The sequence below is a fragment of the Saimiri boliviensis genome, chromosome 14 (assembly GCF_048565385.1).
Source record: "Saimiri boliviensis isolate mSaiBol1 chromosome 14, mSaiBol1.pri, whole genome shotgun sequence".
NCBI lineage: Eukaryota > Metazoa > Chordata > Mammalia > Primates > Cebidae > Saimiri > Saimiri boliviensis.
Window position 1 is genome coordinate 13,681,601 of NC_133462.1, and position 19,893 is coordinate 13,701,493.

General features: G+C 43.2%; 1 protein-coding gene across 8 annotated transcripts in view; it reads right to left on the bottom strand.

Annotated features, from left to right (window-relative positions):
- Nucleotides 1-19,893, bottom strand: part of LOC120360082 (uncharacterized) — a 43,913-nt gene that overhangs the window by 13,526 nt on the left and 10,494 nt on the right. For 2 of the 8 annotated variants that reach the window (XM_010332511.3, XM_074386254.1), the window contains one exon: nt 9,831-16,039. In XM_010332511.3, coding sequence (XP_010330813.3) covers nt 14,829-16,039 — 1,211 coding nt within the window. In that variant the 3' untranslated portion in view covers nt 9,831-14,828. The other 6 variants (XM_074386253.1, XM_010332509.3, XM_010332510.3 and 3 more) reach the window with 6 other exon arrangements.

The following is a 19,893-nucleotide window of genomic DNA, read 5'->3' on the forward strand; positions in this document are numbered from 1 at the left end:
AGCGAAACTCCATCTCAAAAAAAAAAAAAAAAATTAAGAAGCCAGAAAGGCTCTTAAGCTGAGGAATGGCAATCTGACTTCCATGTCCTAAGGATCACTTTAGCCACCATGAGGAAAACAGACGTCAGGGTGGGAAGGCACGAAGCAGGGCCACCAGCTGGAAGGAGGTTACAACAATCCAGGAAAGATGTTTGCCATGTAGAACAGGGTAACGGAGTTGGACATGCACAGAAGTAAAACAGATGGAAGTCACAAGCAAAAACACACAGTTGCTTGTTTCTTACCTGAATTCCCTTCTCTTTGGGTTCCTACATCCATCATCCAAAACTTTTCCTCCCTTAGAAAGTAGAAAGTATCTCGGTTGAATGGTTGATGCCCTGTGAACAGGCAAAGTCATGTACTTAATCCCAACATATTCTAGGTAATATCGGGGTAACATTTACTGGAAATTTAGGTTCCCACTGCACACTCAAACTGGAACACCCTAGGATACAAAGCCACTCCTGGGGTCTGACATTCCCTTATAGAAAATGCCTGTCGTCCTCACCCACTGACAGCAGGTTCCTGAAGTTCTCCAGCATCACGTCTCGGTACAGCCTCCTCTGGGCAGGGCCCAGCAGCCCCAGCTCCTCCTCAGTGAAGACCACAGCCACATCCTTGAAGGTCACTGCCTCCTACAGCATCAAACATATGTAACCTCAATGCCATGACCAATGGTTTCTGGGAGAGAAGCAACATTGAGCAGGCCAAGGGGAAAAATTGAAAGTTTTTCTGGATCTTCAAAGAATTTCCATTCATTCTGGCCTGTGTCCTGACAATGATACACCTAGATTGTCCCAAGTGTCACCAGAAGTCCAACGATGAAGAAGTCCTGTGTTCTTATTAGCACACTCATTGAGTGTACTTGTATGTAGCCCCTCAGAAGTCTAAATGCTGCATCCTGGTGACACATATATAGATTTCAATGAACCTTGCTAATTGTCCCAGCAACAGTGAGGAATTCAGTCTGCCTTGCCTGGCAGCTGGCTGAGGAGGCTGTACCTGTGAAACCCCAATTTCAGTACTCCCAATAATTACTTTTCCTTCTCCCCTTTACAGTGCACATCCTGTTGGTGGTTTGTGGCTCAGATCACTGCAGTAACTGACAAAGGTCCTCCTGACTGTAATCTGGAGGAGATGCTTCCCAGAACATCCCCTGACTTCTATGGGATCGCACAGTGGTGAAGAATGAGACAATGGAATACCGCAGGGGGTGCCAGAGCCCTTTGGTGGTGCTGGGGACACCTGATCCTTCCATGTGGGTAGTTGGCACTAGCAGGAATATCTTTTAATACAGAACATGACCTCCCTTCCTGACTGAACAACAATGCAGGAAGGTCTGGGCCAAACAACCAGAAGAATGGATGTCTGCAGTAGCAGCAGTCTCAGAACAGTGACAGACAGACTGGATCGCTGCACCACCTCAGCCCACCCCCTATCCAGCAGCTACCAATCTGCTGTTCCCCCAAGGATGTGGCAGCAGAGGCCTGGGAGCACAGCACATTCCTTAAGTTATCTCAAGCTGCAGACACTTCATGTCATCGAGCTAAGTGTTCCATCTGCTACCCTGGATTTGTTCAGCAACCACAGTGACCCTCTTGTCCTAACTGCAGTAAACCACACCAGTATCTCTCACGCCACAGTGCACACCAACAGCTCCAAAGCTCTGGCTTGTCAAGTCAGGACCCGGCACTTGCCACATGAGAGAGAGCTGGAGGGCCCTGTGGTAACTGGTGCAGGGCAGCAGAATCACGCAACCTCAACAAAGCAACAGTGGACTGTGCTTTCTCGCACGATGTTCCTTTGACTACCGGGAAGAGAAATGTTTCACATAATGAAAACCAGGACTAGATGAGTGATATTCCTCTCTGTAAAGGCTGCATGAACATCATACGGAGGAACTAAGCTTATGCAACTGTGCCAAAAATGAGATCTCGCTGGCAAAAGATAATGTACCCATTCCCACGAATGCTTCATGGAACAGCCAAACAAGGGAATGGGTGCTGTGTGCACCTGAGCCTATGGCTTTCTCTGTGGCTGGTCTGGAGGGTGACCCAAATACAGGGTGGGCAACGTCATGCAACTGGCAGACTGTTAGATCCTAAACACTGGGCATGCTCGGGGCACCCGTGGATGTCCCCCCAGGAGCGAGATGTACCACTGGACAAGAAGGCTAAAGCTGTGCCCCAGGCTGACTGGGGGACGTGCCTGGAGGTATAGCTAGGTCCAGGTTTATGTCCTACTCCTACAAGTCAATTCCCATGAAAAATGATGAGACACCTGTTACAGACAATGGCCAATACTGCTTCCTCTATGGCCACTGCCTTGGGAGCCCAGCAACATCCCCTCACTCCCTTGGGAAGGTTGAAAAAACACAAGTGTTCTGTGCTTTTAGCCCTACTGGGAGTAGTGGATCTGTGACTGCCTGTGCCTGTCAACATCTCCGGCCTTCTCTGGATAAACAGCTCTTATAAAAACACAATGAGAGGCAACCCAGAAGCAGGCCTAGTAACTTGACACTGGGGCCACCTGAATGATTCTTCTTTGATATCTCTAGCAGCTTCTTATGCGTCTTAGGGACCCAGGCAGGATCATGGCTTCAGGAAGGTCTGGCTGTGCTGCTTGAAATCATGCTCCTCTGGGGTCCACTGAATGTATTCCAGCTATAATTCTATGAAGTCGACAGAGACTGTGTTGGTCAAGGTGTTACACTTATCTAACAAGATCAATCAACACCTCCAGACCTAAGGAGGTTGATGGGCATATGAAATGAAGTAGTTTGCTAAGGGGGATATCTGGGTCAGGGATGGACTGCAGGACAGTTGGGGTGCAGACCCCACCCAGTTCTCTCCCCTTTCTTGCTTGTAGTTCTCAAGAATAACCGGGTTGGGCGCGGTGGCTCAAGCCTGTAATCCCAGCACTTTGGGAGGCCGAGGCGGGTGGATCACGAGGTCAAGAGATCGAGACCATCCTGGTCAACATGGTGAAACCCCGTCTCTACTAAAAATACAAAAAATTAGCTGGGCATGGTGGCGTGTGCCTGTAATCCCAGCTACTCAGGAGGCTGAGGCAGGAGAATTGCCTGAACCCAGGAGGCGGAGGTTGCGGTGAGCCAAGATCGCGCCATTGCACTCCAGCCTGGGTCACAAGAGCGAAACTCCGTCTCAAAAAAAAAAAATGAAAAAGAAAAAAAAAGAAAAAGAACAACTATAGATTATTCTAGGAATGCAATATTATGGGAAGGAACTGCCTTTGACAGCCGGGGCTTTGTTTCTCTCTCCCCTGGAAGCAAGATGTCCTTCAAGTTTTTTCCACGAGTCATGGCACCCTGAAGTATATACACCGAGGCAGGTTACCCTCTGGGATGCCTCAGCTCTGGTGCAAGTGGGGTACATACAGTCAAGATTCCATCTGCTCCAGGTAGCTTTCTTGAGCCCTGGATGGCCAGCTCATAGTGGACCCTAGGATTCTGGACTCTCTTGCTGCCAACCTGTAGCAATGAATTTGCTTCATGTCATCTGTTGCACGTGAGTGTGTTCTGTCCCACAGGACTCACATGAGTTGGTAATCAGTGCAGTGAACCTGCTTCATGGTACCCTGTGTCACAGCTAGTAGTGTGTCTTCTGTACTCACAAGGCACAAACCATATGTGCCAACTGCAGCATTTAGTGTCTTGACCAGAAGCCAGAATGCCTCATTGTACATCCTAAGAGTCTGCCCACTTTTTTTTTTTTTTTTTGAGACAGAGTTTCGCTCCTTACCCAGGCTGGAGTGCAATGACGCGATCTCGGCTCACCGCAACCTCCGCCTCCTGGGTTCAGGCAATTCTCCTGCCTCAGCCTCCTGAGTAGCTGGGATTACAGGCACGCGCCACCATGCCCAGATAATTTTTGTATTTTTAGTAGAGACGGGGTTTCACCATGTTGACCAGGATGGTCTCGATCTCTTGACCTCGTGATCCACCCGCCTCGCCTCCCAAAGTGCTGGGATTACAGGTGTCAGCCACCGTGCCTGGCCAAGTCTGCCCACTTCTAACCATGTGACCTCGGAATGTTTGCCTACAAGTCTTGTTCCCTCTCTGAATAATGGTTCTTACATGACAGAGTTTTTTCAAGAATTAAACAAGGAAATACATAATATTTTGAAGTCTATGGCACAGACTAAGTGTTTAATGAACATTAGCTGTTATTACTTATTAGTGTTATTACCATTATCTATTTCATGGCTGCATAGTATTCCAGGGAACTGATTATCTATTTTTAGCTACATTAAATAATTAATATTTAATTTTATATATTTCCCATTATCAATCTTACAAAGATGATATAGTAAGTAGTGAGATGTAAGAATATCTGAATCTATCACTTAAAATAATTTCATATGAAAATTAAAATGTGTAAAATAAGTACATTTAATATTATAATCATAGAAATAAACACTTTCTTCTCACTTTTTTCCCTACCTCTTTAATCTTTCAACAGAATACAAATATCCTAATTCTCCTTATGATGGCCAAGAGCAGGTTATAAATATTCCCATCGTTCTGGTAATCTGATTAGGAAGAACAATTCAGTCTATTATTCTCAGTTATTATTATAAATGAATGTCATCACTTTTCAAGGTTATTGGCCATCTCTATTTCTTCTTTTACAATTGTCATTTAGTGTTCTTTGTTCCAATCTGTTCGAACTTTTTTCTTTCTTTCTTTTTTTTTTTTTTCTTTGAGACAGAGTTTCGCTCTTGTTACCCAGGCTGGAGTGCAATGGCGCGATCTCGGCTCACCACAACCTCTGCCTCCTGGGCTCAGGCAATTCTCCTGCCTCAGCCTCCTGAGTAGCTGGGATTACAGGCACGCGCCACCATGCCCAGCTAATTTTTTGTATTTTTAGTGGAGACGGGGTTTCACCATGTTGACCAGGATGGTCTCAATCTCTTGACCTCGTGATCCACCCGCCTCGGCCTCCCAAAGTGCTAGGATTACAGGCTTGAGCCACCGCACCTGGCAGAACTTTTTTCTTTATCCTGTAGAGACTTCTTATTCTTCCTTAACTATCCAAGGGGTAAATATTTTTGCCCAGGTTGTCATTTTTTTCTGGTAACAGTGTGTGAGGCATCTTGTGTCATAAGGAGGAATTTAAAGATTTTTCAGAACAGCTTTGGTAATCACTGTCCTTGGGTACTTGGAGCAATGGGTACACCTGAGTAGGTGCCAGGTCTGGAAAAGAAGAGGTCACACTAATGAAGGACAGGGAGGAGTAGAGCAGCCTGTGGATTTCATCACTCAAGAAAGCACTCCAGACACCCACACAACAGGGTACAGGGCCCTGAATGGAGAATTCTTTCTTCTTCTCGCCTCTCTCTTTTGCTTGAGAAGAACGGCTAACATTCCTGATTCTTGATTGTCTCTATGATTTTGAGTAGGTTTCTCATATTTCATGAGTTTAGAAGAAGAATAGACCAGAAACCTCTTCATTCTGCTGCTCTGAGAAGTACATGAGTTACAGTACACAAGTGACTGGCCAATTTTCAGTATTAGGCTCACGCCTGTAATCCCAGCACTTTGGGAGGCTGAGGTGGGCAGATTACTTGAGGTCAGAAGTTTGAAACCAGCCTGTCCAATATGATGAAACCTCATCTCTACTAATAATAAAAAAATCAGCCAGAGGACAAGAGATCCTCAACGTCCTGTTGTTCTCTTGAGTACTCCCAGGGCAGAGCAAAACACATGACAATCTGAGCAGTGAGATGGAATTTTAACTGTAAGAGAGGCAAACCCTACTCACCTTGGACGTGGTCATTTTTCCTCCTGCTTCAGGGAATTTGCAGAGTCCTGAATGATGCAGTTCGAGAGAAAGCAGAACTGTGCCTGGAAAGTGCCATGGAAGACAGAAAAAGAGACACGAAAGGGTGCTTGGGGATGCCACCCACCAAGAAGGACTCATATTGTCAAGGAGCACATGAATGCTCACAGAGCATTATTCATACTAACCCCAAACTGCACACAACCAAGAAGCTCTCCTACAGGTAAATGGATAGAAAAATTGTGGCATATTCGCACAATGGAATCTTACTTGGAAACATTAAGGAATGAAATACTGACTCATGCTACAACACCCATGAACCTTGAAAACATTACAGTAAGTTAAAGAAGCAAGTCACAAGAACCCACAGACCCTATGATTCCTTTTATATGAAATGTCTGGAGTAGACAAATACATAAAGAAAGTAGGTTAATAGTGGCTCTAAATTTGAGGTGAGAATGAGGTTTAACATAAATAGCCATGAGGAATCCAACTGGGGGATGAAAATGATCTCAACTGAATGATGATGATGATTTCTCCACTTTGAAGTTCCTAAAGACTACTGAATTGTACACGTGAAATGGGTAAACGCTATGATAACCAAAAGCTGGAGTTGATTAAAAAAATAACTGTTGGCCGGGCGCGGTGGCTCAAGCCTGTAATCCCAGTACTTTGGGAGGCCGAGGCGGGTGGATCACGAGGTCGAGAGATCGAGACCAACCTGGTCAACATGGTGAAACCCCGTCTCTACTAAAAATACAAAAAAAATTAGCTGGGCATGGTGGCGCGTGCCTGTAATCCCAGCTACTTAGGAGGCTGAGGCAGGAGAATTGCCTGAACCCAGGAGGCGGAGGTTGCGGTGAGCCGAGATCGCGCCATTGCACTCCAGCCTGGGTAACAAGAGCGAAACTCCGTCTCAAAAAAAAAAAAAAAATAATAATAATAATAATAACTGTTAACGCACATATCATTAAAATCAATAAAACTGGATTCTGAGTCCCTATTGGTAGAATATCTATAGTTGAACAAATGTATGAACCAATAGAAGAGAAATGGAAGCTCTCCTTTATAAGAAAATGCCCACTAATAATGTATTTCCCCATGAGAAACTTCGTAATTAAAAAAAAAAGTATCAATAGAGTGGACAAATCTGAAAGACATCTTCTTGGCCAAGTGACAAAGCTGAGATCACCAATGAAGGGACAAAGGGACATCACTTGGACCTTGTTATGTTAACAACGAGAAGGGCATCTCATCGCGCCATTGCACTCCAGCCTGGGTGAAAGAGTGAAACTCTGTCTCAAAAAAACCCAAAAAAAAAAAAAAAAGGAAAAGAAAAGGGCATCTCAGCACTTCTGTTGAATCCCTATCAACGATGCATAATCTGAACCTAAATGTGAAACATATCAAATTCCAAATAAACAGCTATGGAAATGTGACAGCTAAAGACAATGTATAAACTGGACTTTGGGGTTGCAGGTGAAGGGGGGGCAGGGGACAGTCATAAGGACTTTAAATGAAAAATTAAATTCATATATGAACTTCAAATTACATAACATGGTGCTAGGTAATATCCTATCTAGTATTCTTGTAACACATCTATCTGATATGTAACCAGTAACATTATTTAATATAATATCCAATATTATTTAGCATGTTATGTAAAACCCTATAACCAGCCCTTCCTAAATGCCTCTTACCAAGATACTACACAATTACCCTGGTATGTGGGCTTCCTTGCTGCAGAAACCTACAATCAGCTGTCTCTGGTTACAGGTATGTTCCCGGTGGTATTTGGTTGATGGTCAACAACAAAGCAAACAGGAAGAATGTAAACACTTGGCAAATTAGGGTAGAGAGTATATGAGAATTTCTTATACTGTTTTGGCAATTTTTCTATAGCTTTGGGATGATATCGAACGTTTTAAAATATCAGGAAACAAGAGACCGCCACTCACCAAGTGACAGGGTCTACTTTAAGGCTTTCATTTGTATTATCTCTTTCAATTCGCAAAACAATTATATTAGGATGATCTTATAATCACCATTTTAAAGACCGTCAATGGGAAGTACAGGGACATTAAGTAACATTCCACATCACACTGCGAGAAAGAGGTCCGCACACCTAGGGAGGCGGACGGAGCGAGGTCAAAGTCCGGCAAACGCTCAGAGCAGGGCACACAGGGCCCCGCCAATCCCACCCACCGGGACGCGAGCACCGCCCCCAGACGCCAGAGGGCCCTGCCGACTGGAGCAATAAACACCCTACCCGCCCTCCCACCTCCAAACCTCCAGTCTTCGCCAAGGCCTCTTTTCCCCTGAAACGATCATTGATCATGGGGCAGTTGCAAGCCTCAAGCAAAGGGGGCTCGTTCAAAATGTCCTGCAAGACGCAGAAATGGCTCAAACTGCCCGGGTCATTAAAGTAGGAACCTCAACCTCGGAGACCGGAAGTAACCGCTCCGCCAGGGTGTCCGGACTGCATCCACTTCCCAGAATTCCAGAAACTCGCCCGTCTGAGCCAAAGGGCCGGCGACACCGCAGAGTATCTGGAGTAAGGTTCCCAGAATTCACCGGTCCGCCCACCACAGCCAAAATGTCCGGTGTTCCACAGGCCAGTGGACTACACTTCCCACAAAATGGACTACATTTCCCAGCATTCGCCGCAAACGCCCACCTGAGCGAAACTACCAGGAATCCCGCAAGGTCAGGGCTCTGGGACCTCTACTTGGATAGCACTGCCAGGCATGATTAGTACCAGATACCAGAGAAGAATGTGAAGGCGGCACAGAAAGCTATGGGCCCATGACACACAGGGCTTAAAGCATGGACATCATTTGTTTGGATCTAAGGGCGGTACTGCTCTCGTCTCAGGCCATTGGCAATCTCACCACACTCATCGTCCTATGTGTTGTAATATGCATTGCAGGGAGCTCTCTTCATCACCTGTTTGGAGCCCTATTCTCAGTCCATTCCCAGATTGAAGACTGCAGAATCTGAGGGCATGGACATCCCAAAGAGACTGATGTTGGCAAAATAGACTAACCAAAAAAATGGGATTATGAAGGCTGGGCGTGGTGGCTCACGCCTGTAATCCCAACACTTTGGGAGGCCGAGGCGGGTGGATCATGAGGTCAAGAGGTCGAGACCATCCTGGTCAACATGGTGAAACCCTGTTTCTACTAAAAATACAAAAAATTAGCTGGGCATGGTGGCACGTGCCTGTAGTCCCAGCTTCGTAGGAGGCTGAGGCAGGAGAACTGCGGAGGAGGCGGAGGTTGCGGTGAGCCGAGATCGCGCCATTGCACTCCAGCCTGGGTAACAAGAGCGAAATTCCGTCTTAAAAAAAAAAAAAAAAAAAGGGGGGATTATGATATGATTTGGCTGTGTCGCCACCCAAATCTCATTTCAAATTGTAATCCTCACATGTTGGGTGAGGAGCGTAGTGGGAGGCAATTAAATCATGGGGGCGGACATCCCCCTTGCTGTTCTCATGATTCTGAGTGAATTCTCATGAGATCTGGTTGTCGGGAAGTGGTGGCGCTTTGCCTTTGCACTCTCTCATCTGTTCTAGTGCTTTCTTCTCCTTCACTTTCCACCATGATTCTAAGTTTCCTGAGGCCTCCCAGTCATACTTCCTGTTAAACCTTGGAACTGTGAGTCAATTAAACCTCTTTTCTGGCCGGGCACGGTGGCTCAAGCCTGTAATCCCAGCACTTTGGGAGGCCGAGGTGGGTGGATCACAAGGTCAAGAGATCGAGACCATCCCAGTCAACATGGTGAAACCCCATCTCTACTAAAAATACAAAAAATTAGCTGGGCATGGTGGCACGTGCCTGTAGTCCCAGCTACTCAGGAGGCTGAGACAGGAGAATTGCCTGAACCCAGGAGGCGGAGGTTGCGGTGAGCCGAGATCGCGCCATTGCACTCCAGCCTGGGTAACAAGAGCAGAACTCCGTCTCAAAAAAAAAAAAAAAAAAAAAAAAAAAACCTCTTTTCTTCGTAAATTACCCAGTCTCAGGTAGTACTTTATAGTAGTGTGAAAACAGACTAATACAGCTTATAACTCAATTTCACGCCTAAATATACATTCGGAGAAATGAAAGCTAAGAGGTGTAAGACAGAAGAGAGCTCATGTTGTATGATTTCATTTACATGAAATATTCAGAACGGGCAAATCTGTAGAAACAGAAAGTAGAATAGTGGTTGCCAGGAGCTGATGGAAGAAGGATGGGGACTGGGAGTGACTGCCAGTGGACAGGGCACTACTTTCTGAGCTGATTAAAAAGACTTGAAATTAGAGAATAGTGACAGTTGCAAGACTTTGGAAATATACTAAAAACCACTAAAGGTTACATTTTAAAGTGATGCATTTTATGATATTTGAATCATCACTCACATTTAAACAAGGTTGGGCTGGTTGGCCTAATAGTGTTTTGAAGCCTATGTATGGTAACCTAAGCTTGGTAGCACCTTAGCTTCAAACTACATTTTAAAAACTGTTTTTTTCTTTCCTCTTTCTCCCCAGGCTCAAGATGTAGCTTTGAGACAAACTACAGATGTGTTTTCTTTTGTGTTGAAATACAGCCTCTGAATCTGCTTTGAAACTTCACTCCCTTCCCTTTCCCACTTTATACTTCCATGCCCTACGCACTTTTTTTTTTTTTTTATAACCTGGATGCTTGTTAAGCTCACACTATGCTCACTTATCTGCTCATATATTTCCTTAGAAGCTTTAGGGGAAGAATACTGATGCAGATCAGGTAGCCTTACCCTCCTGGCTACAGATAAACTGCAAGATTGACTGCCATTAATTTATAACCTGAGATAGCCTGTGATGGCATTGGCCCCTTCACCAGATGGAACAATTCTAGATAAGCCACCGGAGTGAGAAACGCCATCAGGTACCTCTTAACCCCACTTACCTCTCTGCATTCCAAGCCCACTTCTTAAACTGTGGCCCTCTCTCCAGAAATTGAAAAGTGGCAATTTTTGGAAAAGATTCCAATTATTCTCTCCCTTTCTAGCAATGGATAATAAAATTCACTCTTTTTATCACACCTTCCTTTTGTTATTTTGGCTTTTTTCTGTAAGTGGTGAGCAGCTGGACCTTCTTTGGGTTACACCAATACCCCACTCACCTATCATGAATTAGTATATTCCCTTCCCTCACAACACATTTAAAATACTTTTACCATTACACTCACCACAATGCCGAGTTAATACTTCACAGATCTGTTCACTCACTGCTCTGTATAACTCGACAGCGGTGCTTAGAAACCAAGAGCATGATTATACACAATATATCTAAAGAATAATTTGTAATGAGAAATTCCCTAATTCCTAAGCATGAGAATAATTCAAAAACATGGAGGTCAGCATTATACTAATAAATCATCACTCTGATTAAAGGCAGGCTTTCCTGAAGTGGAGCTGGACAGAGCTTCACAACAAATGTCCTTTACCCACTATCCATTCAGGATACACCCTATTGACTGGTGCTTGCAGGGTTCACTCCAAACCCCTATTACCATTCCTCACTCTTCCAAAAAGCCTAAGAAATCAAATATTCTCTTTCTCTGACTTCATCTAGCTAGAGATTTTCATGGGACATATTCTGGGAAGTGTAAGACAGAAGTGGAGTGAGCTGTCCTCACCTGACAAGAGATGCACTTGGGTGGTTGTGAGGACATGAGACGTTAAGAGAGCAAAAAGGTGATAGTCTCAGTGGATTGTTAAGTATTGGCGAGGTACTAAGATTACTGATGCAAGAATACTGATGGAACTCAGGTGGCAATACAGTTGAAAGTTGTTGCAGACTCATGCTGCAAATTATTGCCGAAGAGTATTTTCTAGGAAATGACAAGGTTTAGGATATGACCATGGGAGAGAGCATTCCTTGATATTTCATTGAACCTTGGGTGGATTTTTCCATTTCTGAAAAAAAAAAAAAAAAAAATCATTGCGATCAAGGATTGCAGTGAAGCTGCAGACCATTTTAGGTGGTATTCACTGCCTTGTAATTTCTCTCTCAACTCATTAAAAATGGAAATATCTCCATTTATTTGTGCCTCCTTGAATTTCCTTCAGTAAGATGTTGCAGAGTTCAGTGTCCAAGTGTTTCTCTTGTCCTTGGTTAAGACAGTTCCTAAGTAATTGTTTCGTTTTGACACTATTGCCAAGAGAAGTATTTTCCTTCTCAAGTTGTTTTTGTGTAGAAAACAACTGCTTTTTCTATATAGGTGTCTTTCCTGTAACTTTTTGACTTTGTTAGCTCTAAGATGTTTTTTTCTTGTGTATTCTGTAGAATTTATAAGAACATGTCATCAGCATATAGACAGAGTTTTATGTTTCCAATTTTAACAAGTTTATTTCCTTTCTACCCAATTGTTCTGCCTAGAACTTCCAATACCATGTTGACTAGACGTGGAAAAGTGGAGCAAACTCATTGTATTCCTGATATTAGAAGAAATTCAGTCCTTCACAATTGAATATGAAAATAAGCTCTGAAATTTTTCACATATAGCCTTTATTGTGTTGAGACTGAGGCAAAATGATTTCAGGTCATGCATAAAAAGCATAGTAGTATACCTCAATAAAGAATAAGTAGCCTCCAATAGCTGAGCAGGGCCACCAGGCATTGGGACCCTTTTTTCTGGCTGTAGGAAGCATCATATGCTACTTGCCTTATACCTTAGTTTAGAAAGAATATCTCTATTTTTTTTTTTGAGACAATCTCACTCTGTCACGAGGCTGGAGTGCAGTGGTGCAATCTTCACCTCCTGGGTTCAAGCGATTCTACTGCCTCAGGCTCCCGACCAGCTGGGATTACAGGCACCCGCCACCACGCCCAGCTAATTTTTGTATTTTTAGTAAAGACTAAAATACATGTTGGCCAGGCTGGTCTCAAACTCCTTACCTCAAGTGACCCACCCAGCTCAGCCTCCCAAAGTGCTGGGATTACAGACATGAGCCACTGTGCCTGGCCTAGTTTCAATAGTTTTGCATCAGTGAACTCATGGAAATTTCACTGAGGTAGAAGTCCTATAAATATTTTTCAGACTTATTCTCTCCTGATTTGCATGTGTCTTACAAGTATGCCTAGATTACTTTCTACTTTTTCCTCACCAGGTCCAATCATCATATTAATGTGCCATTTGACAATAAGGATTTAGCCACTGCCAAAGAGTGATTATTTCTCTTTTTGAGTACAGTCACACAGGTTCATGGCCATAGTTTCCTGTGGAGAACCCTGAAATGTGGGTCCACTCTCATCCAGTTTTGGGCTTTCACGTAACTGAATGTGGATTTGCAAACTGGACATGTCTTGGATTTGATTTGGGGCTGTGACTCTGTGTTAGGTGATTCCAGTCAGCCTTTTCTTCACTTGCAATAGAACTCTTCTGCCTAAGAGACAGAGTAGAGACAGGGCTTGGCTTCAGCTTCCCCTGACTACAGCGTTCTTTCATGCATTCCTAATGATCACAAAACTCACACCTATACTTCACTGCTAAGAATTCCAGGAACTGGCCTTGGGTGATAACCAAAGTTGTAGAGTGTCTCACTTGAGGAGGAAATGCTAAACAATTGATTTACAGCCTTGTTACCACCACCCAGACCACCAGGTGGCCCATTACACAAGATAACCATTGCAACCAGGTAATGCTGACTTGCATGCCCTACCGCTCATGTGCTTTGCCCAGCCCAGCCTTCATACCCTATCCCTGATGTTAATTCCCAGGCTTTGCCAAATAAACAATCCTACAAGCTGTTTGAAGGGAGTCAGGAAATTCTCTCTTGTGCTGCTTCCCTTATCTCTTATGCCTTATCTGGGCATAAGCTCCAATGAAGCCTTGTCTGAGAAAACTGTTTCAGCCTCATTTCAATTTCTATTGCAGAGCCCAGGAACATATGGTTGGTAGCATATTATTTGGGGATTTGTCTAGGATCATGGGACATGGGAGGTCTTTCTCTCCCGGAGGGGGAGACATGTGAGCTGACAGGACAGCTGGACAAGATTTCTTCACGACTGAAAATCACCTGCCTGAACTTTTGATTCGGTGTTACCACAATGGGTGGCTTTCTCCAGCCTCATGGACCTCCTTGCCCCTGCCCCTACCAGGCAATAATTTTCTTTTCTTTTGAGACATAGTCTCACTCTGTCACTCAAGGCTGGAGTGCAGTGGTGTGATCTCAGTGCACTGCAACCTCTACTACCCAGGCTCAAGTGATCTTCCCTCCTCAGCTTCCTAAGTAGCTGATACTACAGGCATGTGCCACCATGTCTGGCTAATTTTTGTGTTTTTTGTAGAGACAGGATTTCCTCATGTTGCCCAAGCTGGTCTTGAACTCTTAGACTCAAGCAATCGGCCTGCCTTGGCCTCTCAAGGTGCTGGGATTACAGGCATGAGCTACCATGCCCAGCCAATCCCTTCCATTTTGTCTTCTTCCTTTCCTCTTCCTATCTTTTCTTCTCACTCAGGATGCTTTGCCTCTCCTTTCCTAATCCTTACTGGCTTGGGATGCCTGGATAGACATTCATGAGGAATGGATGGAACAGTTTCTCTCTTATTGGTTTGCATTACCTGAATAGATATCCATGCAGGATGGATCAAAAAGGTGGATTATGCAGGCCTGATCAACCTGGCAAGCAGTGGGATGGACTGTAATCCTCCCCTGGACTAAGCTGGTTTGGGTTCAAGTCCCAAGAAAAATCCCTCTCTCCTTCTCTTTTCCTCTCTCTGGCACCCTGGCTGTTGATCCTGTAACTCTATTCAAAACCCCTCACAATTTCACTTCTAATGTTCTACAGCACTAAAGATGACTATAATCAACAATAACTTGTTTTCAAATCCAAAAAAACAGATTTCGAATTTTCCTAACACCAATCATAAATGTTTCGGATGATACACAAATTAAATTGATTTAACCAGCACACATTATATATGTGTATCAAAGTTCACACTGTACTCCATACATACGTGTAACTTATATGTCATTTAAAAATAATGATAAAATTATATCCAGATTCAAACGCCTCTTGTAGCGCTTCCAGCAGTCCTCACATTTGGATGGGTTTTCTCCACTGTGGTCTCTCTGTTGGTCTTTACAGTGTGACTGGTGTACAAGCCTCTTTCCACAGTCCTCACATTTCAATGGTTTTCTTCGGCAGTGGAGTTTCTTATGATTCAAAATACTAGAAGCATGTCTAAAGCTTTTCCCACAGTCATCACAATTATAAGATCTCTCTCCCGTGTGAGTTCTGTGGTGGAAGTCAAGACCTGACTTACTAATGTAGCTCTTCCCACATTCCTGACATTTGTATGGCTTTTCTCCAGTGTGGACTCGTTGATGGACCAAAAGGTATGACGACCATTTGAAGCTCTTCCCACATTCTTTACAATGGTATGGTTTCTGTCCTCTGTGAATCATTTGATGCTTATGCAAATCTAGCCTATCAATGAAACGTTTTCCATACTCCTCAGATTTGTACAGTTTCTCTGCTGTGTGGACCATGCAATGCCTATTAAGACTTGACCTAAGACAGAAGCTCTTACCACATATTTCACATTTGAATGGCTTCTCCCCAGTATGAATTCTCTGGTGTTTCTGAAGCTGGAAATTGTGCATGAAGGCCTTCCCACATTTTTCACAATTATAAGGTTTCTCTCTTGTGTGTAATTTGCAATGAACTTTAAGGGCTGATCTACATCCGAAACCTTTCCCACATTGCTCACATTTGAATGGTTTCTCTCCAGTGTGGACTTTTTGATGAGTTTGCAGATGTGAACTCTGACTGAATTCCTTACCACACACATCACACTTATAGCATTTCTCTCCCATGTGGACCCTCTGATGAATATGAAGAGCTGAGATGTAACAGAAGCTTTTTCCACACTCATCACATGTATGAGACTTCTCTCCTGAGTATAACTGCTGAGGAAGATCAAAGATGGAAAGATCACTGAAGGATTGTTTACACTTTCCACCCCTACGTTTTTCTCTTGTGTGAAGTGTAGATAGTCTTGCCTCAGTCTGGGAGGGGCTGTCATCTTGTTCAAATAACTGAGAGTCATTTATGGTGGAATCTTGAGACTTGGTTAAGTCACTTGAAATTTGTTCCCAAATTTTCTGGCAGGAAAATTCTTCATGTGTTCTTGCTTCTGGAACAGTTGCTGTCTCCGTTTGAATCCTACCTCCTATAAGGACACAGAATTAAGACATGTGGACAAATCAAGTCTTTGTTCAGTGTTTTCAAGAGTTCACACTTAAGATGTGGCATTTAACTTTAATGAACGTTCATTTTCTGTTTTCCAAGTGCACTCTAGTTTCTGGTTTGCATGAGACCAATTTAGAACCACACCATGTCTCATATGTAAAATTCTGAATAGAAATAAAATACATATTTAAAAAATTAATATATGTCGGGAGTGGTGGCTCACACCTGTAATCCTAGCACTTTGGGAGGCTGAGACAAGTGGATCACTTGAGGTTGGGAATTTGAGACCAGCCTGACCAACATGGAGAAACCGCATTTCTACTAAAAATACAAAATTGGCCGGGCATGGTGGTGCATGCCTGTAATCCCAGCTACTCAGGAGGCTGAGGCAGGAGAATCACTTGAACCTGGGAGGCGAAAGTTGCAGTGAGCTGAGATTGTGCCATTGCACTCTAGCCTGGGCAACAAGAGCAAAACTCCATCTCAAAAAAAAAAAAAAAATTATATACATTTCACTTGTTGCTGTTTCTAGTGATTTTTTTAGTCAGTCTTTGTGGTAAAATTTTGTGTGGTAAATTATAAAGCTAAAATATTACATACGTAGTGAAATATGAACCAAAAGGAACTTTAAGGAGAAGTAATAACAGAATAAATCGTTTGTATATTTGTCTGTTATATATCCTTATAAAGAAGTTAACCTAACTTGAAAGAGGTCAGGATGTTGTCCTCAGCATCTGAGAGGTAATCTCTAGGATCTTGAAGTGTCATGCCTGAGGAGTCTCTGTGCTTGAGGGTAAAACCTGGCTAACTCTGGATAGTGAAACAATATTATTCAGCGTTGTACTGACCACTCTTTTGGGGTATGGGAGGTAGTACTCCTCATGTCAGAAAGAACATCAGTGTGATTCATGGAGAGGCTTTACCTCACAGGGAATCAGTGAACCAGGAGACTAAATAACCATACGGGAATCAACCAGCCAATCCTGGCTATGTAATGGAGCCCCAGTAATTACTCTCAATCCCAGCACTCAGGTAAATTTCCCTGATTGGGAGTTATCTGTGTCTAAGTCGCATGCTAATCCTGGCAATAGAAAATAAGCATTTGGTACTTCCCTGGACTTTGTTTTGTTTGGTTTCTCTCTTGGTTAAATATAATACGCATGTTTTCCCTGTAAGAATCAGTAACTGTGAGGATAAAAGCATTCAGTGAATTCTAAGAGTCTTTCCAGCAAATTACCTGACACGAAGATAGGTTTGAAAAACTGCCAAATTTGCACTTGGTGTGAAGTGAGAGCAGTCCTCTATAAAATGTCCCACTAAAGTTGGCTGAACTCTTCACAATGCTAAACATCAAACACTTCAGAGTGTTTAATATCTACACATTCAAAGTATTCCCGCACAATAATTTTACACATGTATAAAAATACTTAATCTATTTTTCTGTTTTGATATGGACAGTAACTTGATTATCTGAAAGAGTACAGGAACAGACAACTGCAGTTCTGAGGGGACTCTGAAAGGCTGTCCTTCCAGGGGTCCACTGACAATCAAAGTTATTAAGAATCACATGGAATGAAAAGAAAGCCTATGATATAATAAACAGGCCTTTATAACCTTTTATATTGAAGACTATGGCTCAATGAGCTGAAATAAAGTTAAAACCTGCAATAAACATTTACAAAAAAAGAACTAGAATGAAAATTACTGCAGCATTATGAAAATCAGGAAAAACGTCATTACATGAATTGCCTACTAAAGTTGCTCACACACACCTACACACATGACAAATTTTTTTTGGGTCATATTGCGAGATGTGTTTCTTACTATGGCTCATGCTCACAAAATGGTTAAAACTTTGTCGGGAGGATATTACCAAGTCCTGAATTAGGTAAATTTTTCCAACGGAAAGAAAACTTCCAAAGGTTGACTCTTGGAAAATGTTAATTGGTAAGTATGTACCTTTCAGTACACAGTAGTTTGAATCTTGGAAAATATTAATTGGTAAGTATGTACCTTTCAGTACACAGTAGTACATGGATCTATTTAATATGCTGTCACTTGTAAATAAGAGGTGTTTAAAGAGAAGGGAGAGTCTCCTTTGGGAGGTTTCCATTTTGAGAGCAGTTTCCCAATTCCTTTCCCGTCATAAAGTTCACCAGATTAAAATTCGATACTACATCTCTATAAAAATAAAGAGAAATTTCTGTAAAACTATATTCCTTCACATTTCTGACAATTAAATTTGTATAAAGATGCAGAAATAAGACACCACAAAGTTTGAAGAAAAACATGCGGAAATATAAGAAACATTTAGCTCACAGATATAAAGAATTTCTCACAGACATATAAACATGGTCCTTAAGGAAAGCTCCAGGGTCAGCCCCAGGGAAGGCATGTTTCTCAGTGTGGTCATGAAAACAATGCCTGGAAGTTTCCATGGGATATGGGTCAACTGCACACACAGAAAGCTAATCATGTCAAGGGAACCTAAAAAAAAGTGTCCTGGCTGGGCACGGTGGCTCACGCCTGTAATCCCAGCACTTTGGGAGGCTGAGGTGGGTGGATCACCTGAGGTCAAGAGTTCAAGACCACCCTGCCATTGTGATGAAATTCCGTCTCTACTAAAAATATAAAAATTAGCCAGGCATGGTGGCATGGGCCTGTAATCCCAGCTACTCGGGAGGCTGAGAGAGGAGAATCGCTTGAACTCAGGAGGCAGAGGTTGCAGTGAGCTGAGATCGCACCATTGCACTCACGCCTGGGCAACAAGAGTAAAACTCCATCGCAAAAAAAAACAAAAAAAACACCAAAAAAAACAAAACAAACCAAAGCTGTCCTGCAACCTACAGCCAGCCTCCATAACTGTGGGTTCAGCATACATGGATTCAACCAACATCAAAAGTATTTGGCAAAAATACTTGGTACTTTGGGAGGCCGAGGTGGGTGGATCACGAGGTCGAGAGATCGAGACCATCCTGGTCAACATGGTGAAACCCCGTCTCTACTAAAAATACAAAAAAAAAAAAAATTAGCTGGGCATGGTGGCTCGTGCCTGTAATCCCAGCTACTCCGGAGGCTGAGGCAGGAGAATTGCCTGAACCCAGGAGGCGGAGGTTGCGGTGAGCCGAGATCGCGCCATTGCACTCCAGCCTGGGTAACAAGAGTGAAACTCCATCTCAAAAAAAAAAAAAAAAACTTGGTAAAAAAAATCCACAAAGTTCCGTAAAGCAAAACTTGAAGGTCTCACACTCTGACCCGTATACATTGAATCCATGTGAATAAAGTGACGGGCAGGCATTGCATTTGGTATTATACCTAATCTAGACATGACGTGAAGTATACGAGAGGATGTGCATAGGGTATATACAAATACTTCACATGTGTAAGAGATGTGAGCATCCGTGGCTTTTGGTATCCACAAGTTGGTCCTGGACTCAAACCCCATGGCTACCAAGGCATGACTATGTAACATTCATTCTGGTATGTCTGTCGCTTATTAGCTATCTCCATGATTCTTACAGTCAAGTCCTCTCATCTATTAATTCATTCATAAGAATACTAAATATTTACAGATACCTGCCATGTACCAAGAGTATTCTAGGTGCTGAAGACGCAGTCACAAAGAAACAGATAAATGCCTTCTGGAGATTACACTGCAAAGGGGAGAAGCAATCTATTACTAGACAAAACTACATGAGACGCAACACATGCAGGCCAAGAATAGTAAAGACAGGATACTATTTTCAATGAAGTGCAGACTGAACAAGAAACCTCTCCTATGATAATAGGAGATGACCTCTCCTATGATAATAAAACTGAGCAAAGCACTGCATA